General features: G+C 50.1%; 1 protein-coding gene and 1 long non-coding RNA gene across 10 annotated transcripts in view; both read left to right on the forward strand.

The window, feature by feature from the left end:
* LOC115118555 (cytoplasmic polyadenylation element-binding protein 4-like) overlaps nucleotides 1-8,739 on the forward strand; it is a 28,065-nt gene extending 19,326 nt beyond the window's left edge. For all 8 annotated transcript variants that reach the window (XM_029647195.2, XM_029647196.2, XM_029647194.2 and 5 more), the window contains 3 exons: nucleotides 7,643-7,757; nucleotides 7,893-8,074; nucleotides 8,273-8,739. In XM_029647195.2, the coding sequence (XP_029503055.1) occupies nucleotides 7,643-7,757; nucleotides 7,893-8,074; nucleotides 8,273-8,500 (525 nt within the window). In that variant the 3' untranslated portion in view covers nucleotides 8,501-8,739. The remainder of the gene's footprint in view (nucleotides 1-7,642; nucleotides 7,758-7,892; nucleotides 8,075-8,272) is intronic.
* Nucleotides 8,740-12,189: 3,450 nt separating this feature from the next.
* Nucleotides 12,190-14,207, forward strand: LOC135572121 (uncharacterized). 2 transcript variants are annotated; one of them, XR_010464027.1, is made up of 3 exons: nucleotides 12,190-13,061; nucleotides 13,383-13,495; nucleotides 13,709-14,207. It is a non-coding gene; the product is annotated as an uncharacterized LOC135572121 (long non-coding RNA). The 2 variants fall into 2 exon arrangements; XR_010464028.1 differs by having other exon boundaries at nucleotides 13,419-13,495.
* The last annotated feature ends 1,084 nt before the right edge of the window (nucleotides 14,208-15,291 follow it).

Genomic DNA, 15,291 nt, shown 5'->3' on the forward strand with positions numbered 1-15,291 from the left:
TCACCTAGTTTAGCCCTGTCCTGTCCAGTCCACTCACCTAGTTCAGCCCTGCCCTGTCCTGTCCAAGTCCACTCACCTAGTTCAGCCCTGCCCTGTCCTGTCCAAGTCCACTCACCTAGTTCAGCCCTGTCCAGTCCACTCACCTAGTTTAGCCCTGCCCTGTCCAGTCCACTCACCTAGTTTAGCCCGGCCCTGTCCAGTCCACTCACCTAGTTCAGCCCTGCCCTGTCCAGTCCACACACCTAGTTCAGCCCCCTGTCCAGTCCACACACCTAGTTCAGCCCTGCCCTGTCCAGTCCACTCACCTAGTTCAGCCCTGCCCTGTCCAGTCCACTCACCTAGTTCAGCCCTGCCCTGTCCTGTCCAGTCCACACACCTAGTTCAGCCCTGCCCTGTCCTGTCCAGTCCACTCACCTAGTTCAGCCCTGCCCTGTCCTGTCCAGTCCACTCACCTAGTTCAGCCCTGCCCTGTCCAGTCCACTCACCTAGTTCAGCCCTGCCCTGTCCTGTCCAGTCCACTCACCTAGTTCAGCCCTGCCCCCTGTCCAGTCCACCGCCTAGTTTCAGCCCTGCCCTGTCCTGTCCAGTCCACTCACCTAGTTCAGCCCTGTCCAGTCCACACACCTAGTTCAGCCCTGCCCTGTCCAGTCCACTCACCTAGTTCAGCCCTGCCCTGTCCTGTCCAGTCCACTCACCTAGTTCAGCCCTGCCCTGTCCTGTCCAGTCCACTCACCTAGTTCTGTCCAGTCCCTCACCCTGTCCTGTCCAGTCCACTCACCTAGTTCAGCCCTGCCCTGTCCTGTCCAGTCCACTCACCTAGTTCAGCCCTGCCCAGTCCTGTCCACTCACCTAGTTCAGCCCTCCAGTCCACCCTAGTCCAGTCCACTCACCTAGTTCAGCCCTGTCCAGTCCACACACCTAGTTCAGCCCTGCCCAGTCCTGTCCAGTCCACTCACCTAGTTCAGCCCTGCCCTGTCCTGTCCAGTCCACACACCTAGTTCAGCCCTGCCCTGTCCTGTCCAGTCCACTCACCTAGTTCAGCCCTGCCCTGTCCAGTCCAGTCACCTAGTTCAGCCCTCCAGTCCTGTCCAGTCCACTCACCTAGTTCAGCCCTGTCCTGTCCAGTCCACTCACCTAGTTCAGCCCTGCCCTGTCCAGTCCACTCACCTAGTTCAGCCCTGCCCTGTCCAGTCCACTCACCTAGTTCAGCCCTGCCCTGTCCAGTCCACTCACCTAGTTCAGCCCTGCCCTGTCCAGTCCACTCACCTAGTTCAGCCCTGTCCACTCACCCCTGTCCTGTCCAGTCCACTCACCTAGTTCAGCCCTGCCCTGTCCTGTCCAGTCCACTCACCTAGTTCAGCCCTGCCCTGTCCTGTCCAGTCCACTCACCTAGTTCACCTAGCCCTGTCCTGTCCAGTCCACTCACCTAGTTCAGCCCTGCCCTGTCCTGTCCAGTCCACTCACCTAGTTCAGCCCTGCCCTGTCCTGTCCAGTCCACTCACCTAGTTCAGCCCTGCCCTGTCCTGTCCAGTCCACTCACCTAGTTCAGCCCTGCCCTGCCCTGTCCAGTCCACACCCTAGCCCTTCAGTCCAGTCCACACACCCCTGCCCTGTCCAGTCCACTCACCTAGTTCAGCCCTGCCCTGTCCAGTCCACTCACCTAGTTCAGCCCTGCCCTGTCCAGTCCACTCACCTAGTTCAGCCCTGCCCCCTGTCCAGTCCACTCACCTAGTTCAGCCCTGCCCTGTCCAGTCCAGTCCACCTCACCTAGCCCTGTCCAGTCCCACCTAGTTCAGCCCTGTCCAGTCCACACACCTAGTTCAGCCCTGCCCTGTCCAGTCCACTCACCTAGTTCAGCCCTGCCCTGTCCAGTCCACTCACCTAGTTCAGCCCTGCCCTGTCCAGTCCACTCACCTAGTTCAGCCCCCTGCCCTGTCCAGTCCACTCACCTAGTTCAGCCCCTGCCCTGTCCAGTCCACTCACCTAGTTCAGCCCTGCCCTGTCCAGTCCACTCACCTAGTTCAGCCCTGCCCTGTCCTGTCCAGTCCACTCACCTAGTTCAGTTCAGCCCTGCCCTTCAGCCCTGTCCAGTCCACACACCTAGTTCAGCCCTGCCCTGTCCAGTCCACTCACCTAGTTCAGCCCTGCCCTGTCCAGTCCCTGTTTAGCCCCCTGTCCAGTCCACTCACCTAGTTCAGCCCTGCCCTGCCCTGTCCAGTCCACACACCTAGTTCAGCCCTGTCCTGTCCAGTCCACACACCTAGTTTAGCCCTGTCCTGTCCAGTCCACACACCTAGTTCATCCCTGTCCTGTCCAGTCCACTCACCTAGTTCAGCCCTGCCCTGCCCTGTCCAGTCCACTCACCTAGTTTAGCCCTGCCCTGTCCAGTCCACTCACCTAGTTCAGCCCTGCCCTGCCCTGTCCAGTCCACTCACCTAGTTTAGCCCGGCCCTGTCCAGTCCACTCACCTAGTTCAGCCCTGTCAGCCACCAGCCCTAGTTCAGCCCTGTCCAGTCCACACACCTAGTTCAGCCCTGCCCTGTCCAGTCCACTCACCTAGTTCAGCCCTGCCCTGTCCAGTCCACTCACCTAGTTCAGCCCTGCCCTGTCCAGTCCACTCACCTAGTTCAGCCCTGCCCTGTCCTGCCCAGTCCACACACCTAGTTCAGCCCTGCCCTAGTTCCAGTCACACACCTAGTCCCTGCCCTGTCCAGTCCACTCACCTAGTTCAGCCCTGCCCTGTCCTGTCCAGTCCACTCACCTAGTTCAGCCCTGCCCTGTCCAGTCCACTCACCTAGTTCAGCCCTGCCCTGTCCTGTCCAGTCCACTCACCTAGTTCAGCCCTGCCCTGTCCTGTCCAGTCCACTCACCTAGTTCAGCCCAGCCCTGTCCAGTCCACTCACCTAGTTCAGCCCTGCCCTGTCCAGTCCACTCACCTAGTTCAGCCCTGCCCTGTCCTGTCCAGTCCACACACCTAGTTCAGCCCTGCCCTGTCCTGTCCAGTCCACTCACCTAGTTCAGCCCTGCCCTGTCCTGTCCAGTCCACTCACCTAGTTCAGCCCTGCCCTGTCCTGTCCAAGTCCACTCACCTAGTTCAGCCCTGCCCCCTGTCCAGTCCACTCACCTAGTTTAGCCCTGCCCTGTCCAGTCCACTCACCTAGTTCAGCCCTGTCCAGTCCACTCACCTAGTTCAGCCCTGTCCAGTCCACTCACCTAGTTCAGCCCTGTCCAGTCCACTCACCTAGTTCAGCCCTGTCCAGTCCACTCACCTAGTTCAGCCCTGTCCAGTCCACTCACCTAGTTCAGCCCTGTCCAGTCCACACACCTAGTTCAGCCCTGCCCTGTCCAGTCCACTCACCTAGTTCAGCCCTGCCCTGTCCTGTCCAGTCCACTCACCTAGTTCAGCCCTGCCCTGTCCTGTCCAGTCCACTCACCTAGTTCAGCCCTGCCCTGTCCTGTCCAGTCCACTCACCTAGTTCAGCCCTGCCCTGTCCTGTCCAAGTCCACTCACCTAGTTCAGCCCTGCCCTGTCCTGTCCAAGTCCACTCACCTAGTTTAGCCCTGCCCTGTCCTGTCCAAGTCCACACACCTAGTTTAGCCCTGCCCAGTCCACTCACCTAGTTCAGCCCTGTCCAGTCCACTCACCTAGTTTAGCCCTGCCCTGTCCAGTCCACTCACCTAGTTTAGCCCGGCCCTGTCCAGTCCACTCACCTAGTTCAGCCCTGTGCTGTCCAGTCCACACACCTAGTTCAGCCCTGTCCAGTCCACACACCTAGTTCAGCCCTGCCCTGTCCAGTCCACTCACCTAGTTCAGCCCTGCCCTGTCCAGTCCACTCACCTAGTTCAGCCCTGCCCTGTCCTGTCCAGTCCACACACCTAGTTCAGCCCTGCCCTGTCCTGTCCAGTCCACTCACCTAGTTCAGCCCTGCCCTGTCCTGTCCAGTCCACTCACCTAGTTCAGCCCTGCCCTGTCCAGTCCACTCACCTAGTTCAGCCCTGCCCTGTCCTGTCCAAGTCCACTCGCCTAGTTTAGCCCTGCCCTGTCCAGTCCACTCGCCTAGTTTAGCCCTGCCCTGTCCAGTCCAGTCCACTCACCTAGTTCAGCCCTGTCCAGTCCACACACCTAGTTCAGCCCTGCCCTGTCCAGTCCACTCACCTAGTTCAGCCCTGCCCTGTCCTGTCCAGTCCACTCACCTAGTTCAGCCCTGCCCTGTCCTGTCCAGTCCACTCACCTAGTTCAGCCCTGCCCTGTCCTGTCCAAGTCCACTCACCTAGTTCAGCCCTGCCCTGTCCTGTCCAAGTCCACTCACCTAGTTTAGCCCTGCCCTGTCCTGTCCAAGTCCACACACCTAGTTTAGCCCTGCCCAGTCCAGTCCACTCACCTAGTTCAGCCCTGTCCAGTCCACACACCTAGTTCAGCCCTGCCCTGTCCTGTCCAGTCCACACACCTAGTTCAGCCCAGCCCTGCCCTGCCCTGTCCACACACCTAGTTCAGCCCTGCCCTGTCCTGTCCAGTCCACTCACCTAGTTCAGCCCAGCCCAGCCCTGCCCTGTCCTGTCCAGTCCACACACCTAGTTCAGCCCTGCCCTGTCCTGTCCAGTCCACTCACCTAGTTCAGCCCAGCCCAGCCCAGCCCAGCCCTGCCCTGTCCTGTCCAGTCCACACACCTAGTTCAGCCCTGCCCTGTCCTGTCCACTCACCTAGTTCAGCCCTGTCCTGTCCAGTCCACACACCTAGTTCAGCCCTGTCCTGTCCAGTCCACACACCTAGTTCAGCCCTGCCCTGTCCAGTCCACTCACATAGTTCAGCCCTGCCCTGTCCAGTCCACTCACATAGTTCAGCCCTGCCCTGTCCAGTCCACACACCTAGTTCAGCCCTGCCCTGTCCAGTCCACTCACCTAGTTCAGCCCTGCCCTGTCCAGTCCACACACCTAGTTCAGCCCTGCCCTGTCCTGTCCAGGCCACTCACCTAGTTCAGCCCTGCCCTGTCCTGTCCAGTCCACACACCTAGTTCAGCCCTGCCCTGTCCTGTCCAGTCCACTCACCTAGTTTAGCCCTGTCCTGTCCAGTCCACTCACCTAGTTCAGCCCTGCCCTGTCCTGTCCAGTCCACACACCTAGTTCAGCCCTGCCCTGTCCTGTCCAGTCCACTCACCTAGTTCAGCCCTGCCCTGTCCTGTCCACTCACCTAGTTTAGCCATGCCCTGTCCAGTCCACTCACCTAGTTTAGCCCTGTCCTGTCCAGTCCACTCACCTAGTTCAGCCCAGCCCTGCCCTGTCCTGTCCAGTCCACACACCTAGTTCAGCCCTGTCCTGTCCACTCACCTAGTTCAGCCCTGCCCTGTCCTGTCCACTCACCTAGTTCAGCCCTGTCATGTCCTGTCCACACACCTAGTTCAGCCCTGCCCTGTCCAGTCCACACACCTAGTTCAGCCCTGCCCTGTCCAGTCCACACACCTAGTTCAGCCAGTCCTGTCCAGTCCACACACCTAGTTCAGCCCTGCCCTGTCCAGTCCACACACCTAGTTCAGCCCTGTCCTGTCCAGTCCACTCACCTAGTTTAGCCCTGTCCTGTCCAGTCCACTCACCTAGTTTAGCCCTGTCCTGTCCTGACCAGTCCACTCACCTAGTTCAGCCCTGCCCTGTCCTGTCCACTCACCTAGTTTAGCCCTGTCCAGTCCACTCACCTAGTTTAGCCCTGTCCTGTCCAGTCCACTCACCTAGTTCAGCCCAGCCCTGCCCTGTCCTGTCCAGTCCACTCACCTAGTTCAGCCCAGCCCTGCCCTGTCCTGTCCAGTCCACACACCTAGTTCAGCCCTGCCCTGTCCTGTCCACTCACCTAGTTCAGCCCTGTCATGTCCAGTCCACACACCTAGTTCAGCCCTGCCCTGTCCAGTCCACACACCTAGTTCAGCCAGTCCTGTCCAGTCCACACACCTAGTTCAGCCCTGCCCTGTCCAGTCCACACACCTAGTTCAGCCCTGTCCTGTCCAGTCCACACACCTAGTTCAGCCCTGTCCTGTCCAGTCCACTCACCTAGTTTAGCCCTGTCCTGTCCTGACCAGTCCACTCACCTAGTTCAGCCCTGCCCTGTCCTGTCCACTCACCTAGTTTAGCCCTGTCCAGTCCACTCACCTAGTTTAGCCCTGTCCTGTCCAGTCCACACACCTAGTTCAGCCCTGCCCTGTCCAGTCCACACACCTAGTTCAGCCCTGTCCTGTCCTGTCCAGTCCACTCACCTAGTTCAGCCCTGTCCTGTCCTGTCCAGTCCACTCACCTAGTTCAGCCCTGCCCTGCCCTGTCCAGTCCACTCACCTAGTTTAGCCCTGCCCTGTCCAGTCCACTCACCTAGTTTAGCCCTGTCCTGTCCAGTCCACTCACCTAGTTCAGCCCAGCCCTGCCCTGTCCTGTCCAGTCCAATCACCTAGTTCAGCCCTGCCCTGTCCAGTCCACTCACCTAGTTCAGCCCTGTCCAGTCCACTCACCTAGTTCAGCCCTGTCCTGTCCTGACCAGTCCACTCACCTAGTTTAGCCCTGCCCTGTCCAGTCCACTCACCTAGTTTAGCCCTGTCCTGTCCAGTCCACTCACCTAGTTCAGCCCAGCCCTGCCCTGTCCAGTCCACACACCTAGTTCAGCCCTGTCCTGTCCACACACCTAGTTCAGCCCTGTCCTGTCCACTCACCTAGTTCAGCCCTGCCCTGTCCTGTCCACTCACCTAGTTCAGCCCTGCCCTGTCCTGTCCACTCACCTAGTTCAGCCCTGTCATGTCCAGTCCACACACCTAGTTCAGCCCTGCCCTGTCCAGTCCACACACCTAGTTCAGCCCTGCCCTGTCCAGTCCACTCACCTAGTTCAGCCCTGCCCTGTCTAGTCCACTCACCTAGTTCAGCCCTGTCCAGTCCACTCACCTAGTTCAGCCCTGTCCAGTCCACTCACCTAGTTCAGCCCTGCCCTGTCCACTCACCTAGTTCAGCCCTGCCCTGTCCAGTCCACACACCTAGTTCAGCCCAGTCCTGTCCAGTCCACACACCTAGTTCAGCCCTGCCCTGTCCAGTCCACACACCTAGTTCAGCCCTGCCCTGTCCAGTCCACACACCTAGTTCAGCCCTGCCCTGTCCAGTCCACACACCTAGTTCAGCCCTGTCCTGTCCAGTCCACTCACCTAGTTCAGCCCTGTCCTGTCCAGTCCACTCACCTAGTTCAGCCCTGCCCTGTCCTGTCCAGTCCACACACCTAGTTCAGCCCTGCCCTGTCCTGTCCAGTCCACTCACCTAGTTCAGCCCTGCCCTGTCCTGTCCAGTCCACTCACCTAGTTTAGCCCTGCCCTGTCCAGTCCACTCACCTAGTTTAGCCCAGTCCACTCACCGAGTTCAGCCCTGTCCACTCACCGAGTTCAGCCCTGTCCACTCACCGAGTTCAGCCTTGCCCTGTCCAGTCCACTCACCGAGTTCAGCCCTGTCCACTCACCTAGTTCAGCCCTGTCCACAAACCTACAGTAAGTCAGCCCTGCCCAGTCCACTCTGCTCACCTAGTTCACATCTAGTTGTAGGGACATTGAAAGAGTTAAACGTTATGAAATTTGTTGTCATTTTCTAGATGTTATATGAGTGTTACCTGAATGTAGTCTGGCCGTTCCTCTAGGTCCAGATCCGTCCCTGGAACCTGAACGACAGTGATTTTGTGATGGACGGCTCTCAGCCTCTGGACCCCAGGAAGACCATCTTCGTAGGGGGGGTGCCACGTCCTCTACGTGCAGGTACTGGACTGTGATTCTGTGTGTGTGTGTGAGAGGGACTCTGAGCTAGAGTAATGCCCAGGCTTTAGCTCAGTAGGCTAACACTGTCTGACAGACCCAGCCAGCCACATCATCCTATATGTGTTAATGTTCCAGTGGAGCTGGCCATGATAATGGATCGTCTGTATGGAGGAGTGTGTTACGCTGGCATCGACACAGACCCTGAGCTGAAGTACCCTAAAGGAGCGGGCCGTGTGGCATTCTCCAATCAGCAGAGCTACATCGCTGCAATCAGCGCTCGATTCGTTCAGCTGCAGCACGGCGAGATCGACAAACGGGTGAGTCAGTCTGGTCTGTGGTAGTTTAGCGTAGCCACATACGCTGTGCATTTTGTCCAGGAGAAAAACCATAGAGACCTCACACGAACAATAGCTAAGCTACAAAATGGAGCTGGGTCTGAGCTTTTCCCCTCTGGTTTCTCTCTTGTCCCATTCCATCTGGGTATGTTTCATCTCCTCTTTCCCCCTCTCCCCCAGGTGGAAGTGAAGCCATATGTGCTGGATGACCAGCTGTGTGATGAGTGCCAGGGGACACGCTGTGGGGGGAAGTTCGCTCCCTTCTTCTGCGCAAACGTCACCTGTCTCCAGTACTACTGTGAGTACTGCTGGGCCGCCATCCACTCCCGTGCCGGACGAGAGTTCCACAAGCCACTGGTCAAGGAGGGGGGAGACCGGCCCCGACACATATCCTTCAGGTGGAATTAGGGAGGGGGACGGGTTATGTTGTAGAAAATAAATGCACTTTTCTTTTTGCTGGTTCCTATTTAGTTTCAAAATGAAAAAAGAAACTTAAAAGCTTAATTTAATCTTTATTTTTTTTTATCAGACTTTCTTCTAAGACAAGTAAATGCTAAGAAGTAAAACGAAGTGAAAGAAATCCCGTTTTGAATTTAAGTTAAGGTGTGCATGAGTACTTGGATGCATTATTAGATATGAGAAGTGTTTCTTCTGACTTGACTGTACTTTTTTCTCATTAGCTGGCGAAGCTGCTTACATTTGTTGTCAAGAGTAACATATATGAAATTTGAGTGAGCTATGTGCTGCACCTCAATCAGTATATTAACTAGGACAGTTGCATTTTAAAGGGTGCACTTATTTTGTTACTTTACGCATGCAGGATTAGATTTATAATTGTATCGTTAACCAAAGGTTGAGAGCAACTGGTCAGGTTAAAGTTCAATAGTCAAAGAAATCCACTGCAGGAGGGCAGACAGACCGACAATTCCCTTCATCATAAATAAACTGTTCAGAGTACAAACAGGATTATTTCAGAAAAATTATCCCCTCGGTATCGGGCCTGACATCGATAACTGGTATGTGTTTCTAGATCATGGTTTAAATTGACTCTTTGTAGCCAAAATGGGCAAACCAAAGATTGGCCTAAAAACAAGTGATCAAAGCCAGTTGATTATCTGAGGGGTTTAAGGACTATAAGACTCCATTTTCAGGTTCAGGAGGTCAATAAGGCTAGTGCCGTTTTAAGTTGTGAAATTGAGGAGAGGGGAGAAACAGTCTTTGGAAAGACACTTTCAGCTCATAAAGACTACAGCCCTAGCTGTCTCAGCAGGGCTCCGGTATTGGCAGTAGTATTAGCTCACTTTATATTGTCAGGGATATTAGCACTGGACGCTAACATGCTAATGTTGTAGTACTAGTAGGAATGCACAGTACAGTGGTAGCTAGCTACAGTGTTCCCTGAGTGACATAGTATGCAGCCTGGTACTATGTACTTTAGTGTTAACCATCTCCTCTGGCTATCATTGTCCAGCCAATTAACACAGAGAGGAGTTGGCTTAAGCACAGACAGACAGGATTACCAGGCTAGTCTCATGGTGATCTGGCGCACTCTCTACCATGACTGGAGTGTAGAGGAAGTAGATCTGAGCTGTGGCGAATGGATTCGCTAGTGGATCTTAGCTGTGGAGGATGAATACGTTAATAGTTGGACACTCTGAAGAACTTACTGTCACAGAGATAAAGATATTATTTTATACATGGCCTGCTGATTTTTGTACAGTGTTTTCTAGCTGATTATTTTGTCATGAACATATATAAATTTATTATGCACTACTTTTCTAAATATTTTTTTCAATAGTCATTTTAGGCACATTTTTCACAAGATGGGATAACTCCTTTTGCAATACCTCATTTTTTTCACTTGGTGAAAAATAATTTTGTACCTTTGTTACTAAGAGATCTGCATTTATGGTAAAACTTAATTTAAAAAATAAAAAATGAATGATATTAATATAATTTTCAATTTAGCTTTTTATATATTTAAGTGCTGGTAAATGTTAAATTGTCTGGTGTGATTGTGTAGAGAAAAGAAAAAGAGTTAGCCAATCATGTACAGACTTCTCTTTCATAATAATAAACCATAAGTACTGGATCTTAAGGCATGACAAGACCTTTCTAAACTTATTTTGATAGTCTTGAAACATATATATTCAGCTTGTAGTGGGTAAGGAAAATCTTGGGGAAATGTTTTGGCTTGGGTGGATGAGTGAACCCTTGTTCCCTTGTATCATCAGTGAATGATGACAGGTGTTCTAAAAACTATTTAGATTCTCATTCTGGAACTACCTGAAGGTTCCAGAACGTTCCAGTTATTCTAGGCATGCATGACATAATACAGAATAACATGACTATTGACTAGTGTTAATGCAGAAAACTATTGTAATGCACTAGATCTCTCTGTTTTATTTTTGTATGAGTTAAGTTCTCTTTCAGATCACCTAATATCTATCCTATCTTTCTCACCTAAAGTCTGCCTCCCTCACAGACAGACCTGCTGTACATGCAGGATACCACATGAGTTTAGCCATGTAGAAGACACTTGTTCCTTAAGAGACTTGATCACTCCACCCCTGTGATGTGGCATGCTTTGGGACATAGACTTGAATGTGATTCATGTTGCAAGTTAACTTATGTGCAATACTTCTTCTTTCGTAAAACGGTTTCCCTCTTTCTGCAATGTAAATCATTTAAACCCATGTAAACCATGTAAACATTCGAACAGGATTATTTTCTCAGTCTACTATTGTTCATGCTGGTGTCTGCAAAGTCAAACAAAACAAGAGACTTTCTACTAATATATAACTGAATTTATTTTTAAACATTATTTTGTGCTTATTCAATTATTTTGCTACTACCATGCTACTGTGATTAAGAAAACATTGTATATACTAAGTTGATAACGTATTTAGCATTTGTTATATTTTCAATTGAAATGTAAAATTATCATTTGGATCAGATTTTTCTATTTTTTGGGGTGATGTGTTGAACTTGTTGATGTCTAGGTTTTCTAATTGCTGTTTGTGTACCACATTCAGAGGAATAATGTCTGTTAGTATTACTTGATTGCGAAACATGTCAATAGTTTTTAATGGTATGTTGGGAAGGTTGTATTTATTGATATACCTTTTTTACTTGAGACATCATCTTGATTTTTATTATGGTCATTTCGCATTTATAAGTTCCAATTTGTATATTTTCTCCCCCTCCCGGTTATGTTATGTGGTAACAGATGTCAGTTTTTATAGTTGGTTTGTAGAACTGAAGTAAAAATCAAGATCTAAAGTCATATAATCATCTGCAGCCAACTATTTATAACTGTATGCATACAACATTTGAAGTATTTGTAATGTGAGATGTTGAAAGAATAAAACTCAGCTGTGAGGAGAAAGTGGTTGAAGTCCATTTCTTGAGGAAAGCAAGGCATGTGTGCTGCTAGGCTTGTACATGGAAAGGGAAAACACACAGGTTCTTTTTTCAGTACATTCCTTTTGAACCCTGCACCCAAATAAAATGACTCAAACACTCCAATTTCTCATTATGTTGCTAAAAGTGGACATAACTCCCCTCCATGGAATTAAACCCATTTGGATTGGTATAAATACTGTTACAGCAGTCCATTCATTTACATTTACATTTAAGTCATTTAGCAGACGCTCTTATCCAGAGCGACTTACAAATTGGTGCATTCACCTTATGACCTCCAGTGGAACAGTAGTGCATCTAAATCTTTTCAGGGGGAGGGGGGGTGAGAGGGATTACTTTATCCTATCCTAGGTATTCCTTAAAGAGGTGGGGTTTCAGGTGTCTCCGGAAGGTGGTGATTGACTCCGCTGTCCTGGCGTCGTGAGGGAGTTTGTTCCACCATTGGGGGGCCAGAGCAGCGAACAGTTTTGACTGGGCTGAGCGGGAACTGTACTTCCTCAGTGGTAGGGAGGCGAGCATCCGTGATGGGCAGTGAGTAAGTGCACACTTCATGGAGAAGATTCCCTCCTCACAAGACCAGTCTTTCTACATTGTTTTGTTCCTCTTTTGTATTTGTGTGAACAGTGTTGTGACCCTTGTTAAATGCATTTGCTGTGTGTGACAGAGACCAAGGGGGAGGTTTCTGACACATCTGGCCTGGTGAGCTGAACCAGGTCAGAAAGGGCAAATTATAGATGCAGGCAGATCCAATCATCCAGCCCGGACCTTTGGCTCCTGATACCAACAACGACGGATACCCAGAGGGTTAAAAGTGGACTCAACATGCCACTGCAGTATGTACTATTACGTTTGTCAGAAAAAGAAAGCAACGCCATCTGCTGGCGAAGAGAAGCCATTGTAATGCAGCATGGCAAATATCTTATTTACATAAATCAATTTGGCTGGCAGTGGCAAATTGTACTGCTCTTTTTGTCAGTGAGTGACAACACTAATGTTCACCAAATAAGTGATTATCAGCTAAATTGAGAATTAAATAGTGCGTTGTTGCATCTCTAACTAGATCAATAGATTACTGTTTACAGACTGGGCACGTGCAGCTAATCCTAACTGCTCGAGGTAAGTAGGGCTCGAGACTGTCCGTTAACTAGTCAGCAGCATTTTTTGAGAGACTAACTTTTGCTAGCTAACTTCAAATTATTGTTGATAAACGGGCATAGAAATAAAATGCCAGGTGCTCAGTTTAAGGCTGTTTACGTGCCAAGTTTTGGATCTCAATCCTCACGATGTAGTCAAAAAGATGGACAGCAAACGAATGAGTACTTGATCGAGTTGTCCAGCTCACGGAGAAGACAAGATACATTGTCAACAAAAAAGATCAAATTAACGAAGTGTAACAGCAAGCCTGCCTTGCCCAAGAAGAAACGAAAGGATGAGAGAAGGTCGATGCCTCCACCACGACCCGTGATAGAGAGAATGACAGCTGCTCGAAGTCAAGGTGAAGGAGAGAGATCACAGAGACGGAGAAGTCCTAGCGTTGGCCAAAGATGTAACTACACTAAAATAACGTTATCCAGAATATTGTCAGAATAAGTAGTTAGCTATCAGCAGAATGTTGTCATGTGATGGTCTAGCTAGCTAACGTTAAGTTGGGTGCTATGTCAAGGGTAGGCTACCCAACTCAACCCTGTTAGAATTCTTTAAAAATCCATTAATCCACCGTAACTTCCTGGAAGTATTCACTGATTAGAATGAAAAAACATATATGTGGGTCGTTCAGTTTACCTGTCCAATCATGTCTAACCAGTGCTAATTTCAAGGAAGCTAGGAAGGAAGGAATCACTTTAAAATATTTTAAATGGGGCCGCAGTCTCGTTCCTTCCTTGTTCCTCCATGTCCGATACAGGCACTCCTCAGAGCATGATGAATGAAGACCTCTTCACCTTCTACCAGAGAGACGAGCACACGTCAACCAACCAACCTGTAAATTTGATGCTGTATTACAAATATGTCTGATTTATTTGTGTGGTTTGTGTCTGTTGCCTCCATTTCCTGGCAGTCTGGCAGCTGTTGAATTGTGTTACCTGTCACAGACCTACTGTTCTCAAACTACTGTACGGTCTCTAACCTACAACGTTTTTATATGATGTTGATGTGGGCTTTGCCATAACTCTGTTACTTCTCTCTCCTCCCCAGCAGTGGGCAGCCAGACAGGCTGTGTTAAGGACCATCGGTAGGATGCTGCAGGAGAACAGAAGCATCAGAGAGAGACTGGTCTCCCTCAGCCATAGCAGTCAGGCTATACATTGAACTCAGTCTGAAGACTAGATTACAATCTGGGAATGATACATAGATTATGGAACTTCTCTTTCCCTCTCAAACTCAGGAATGGAATAGTTTTATTTGTTTCCCTTAAATGTTATGATTTTGTTTTAACCAAGTTTATGGACTACCTGGCAAATGTGCTGATTTGAGATGGAATGAAGATGAGGTTATTTATGTTACCTGAAACTAAACCTGTACTGTACATCTCGAGCAATCTGTTCCTATAGTTTCCTCTGGTTGAAGAAATAGACTATAAGTTGGTTTTGATGGGGAACACAGATTTTTACTGTTGTCAACTATTTTGACTGTTGTCATGGGGAACAAAGAGTTCTGAATTAAAACAACTTCTTGAGAAGAAAGTGTTGTTAATTTCTGTTATGTCTGGTGAGCTATAACAGGTCAACCAACCCTCCTGGAGTGCTACTACTGGGTATGAAGGCTGTTGCACCAGCCCTTCTTCCTCATGGAGAACCTCACCTCTTTTTCCACTAGAGGGAAGTGTCTCTATGTTGTGTGTGTGTGGGTGTGTTAGATACTGTACACTCAGCCACCTAAAGGTAGAATACACAGGTCAGCCACAGCTCAACTTTCTCAGTCAGAGGTTCTCAGTAGAGCCTGGGAGTGTCCAAAATGGCACCTTATTCCCTTTATAGTGCACTACTTATGAACAGAACCCGATGTGTTTCTGTTCCCTGCTCTTTATTAGTGAATTAACAACCCACAGCCAACATGTGTTTGTTCCCTGCTCCTTATTAGTGAATTAACAACCCACAGCCAACATGTGTTTGTTCCCTGCTCCTTATTAGTGAATTAACAACCCACAGCCAACATGTGTTTGTTTGTTTAACAACCCACAGCCAACATGTGTTTCTGTTTCCTGCTCCTTATTAGTGAATTAACAACCCACAGCCAACATGTGTTTCTGTTTCCTGCTCCTTATTAGTGAATTAACAACCCACAGCCAACATGTGTTTCTGTTTCCTGCTCCTTATTAGTGAATTAACAACCCACAGCCAACATGTGTTTGTTTCCTGCTCCTTATTAGTGAATTAACAACCCACAGCCAACATGTGTTTGTTTCCTGCTCCTTATTAGTGAATTAACAACCCACAGCCAACATGTGTTTCTGTTTCCTGCTCCTTATTAGTGAATTAACAACCCACAGCCAACATGTGTTTCTGTTTCCTGCTCCTTATTAGTGAATTAACAACCCACAGCCAACATGTGTTTCTGTTTCCTGCTCCTTATTAGTGAATTAACAACCCACAGCCAACATGTGTTTCTGTTTCCTGCTCCTTATTAGTGAATTAACAACCCACAGCCAACATGTGGTTCTGCTTATCCTAACATCATTAGCTGTAGTATTTACAGGCCAGTTGTGTTGCCCTGTCTATCATAACACACTAAAGTCTGGCCTTGTACAGTATACACATGGAACACAACACACACACAGA

Source organism: Oncorhynchus nerka, linkage group LG6, assembly GCF_034236695.1.
Source record: "Oncorhynchus nerka isolate Pitt River linkage group LG6, Oner_Uvic_2.0, whole genome shotgun sequence".
Classification (NCBI taxonomy): domain Eukaryota; kingdom Metazoa; phylum Chordata; class Actinopteri; order Salmoniformes; family Salmonidae; genus Oncorhynchus; species Oncorhynchus nerka.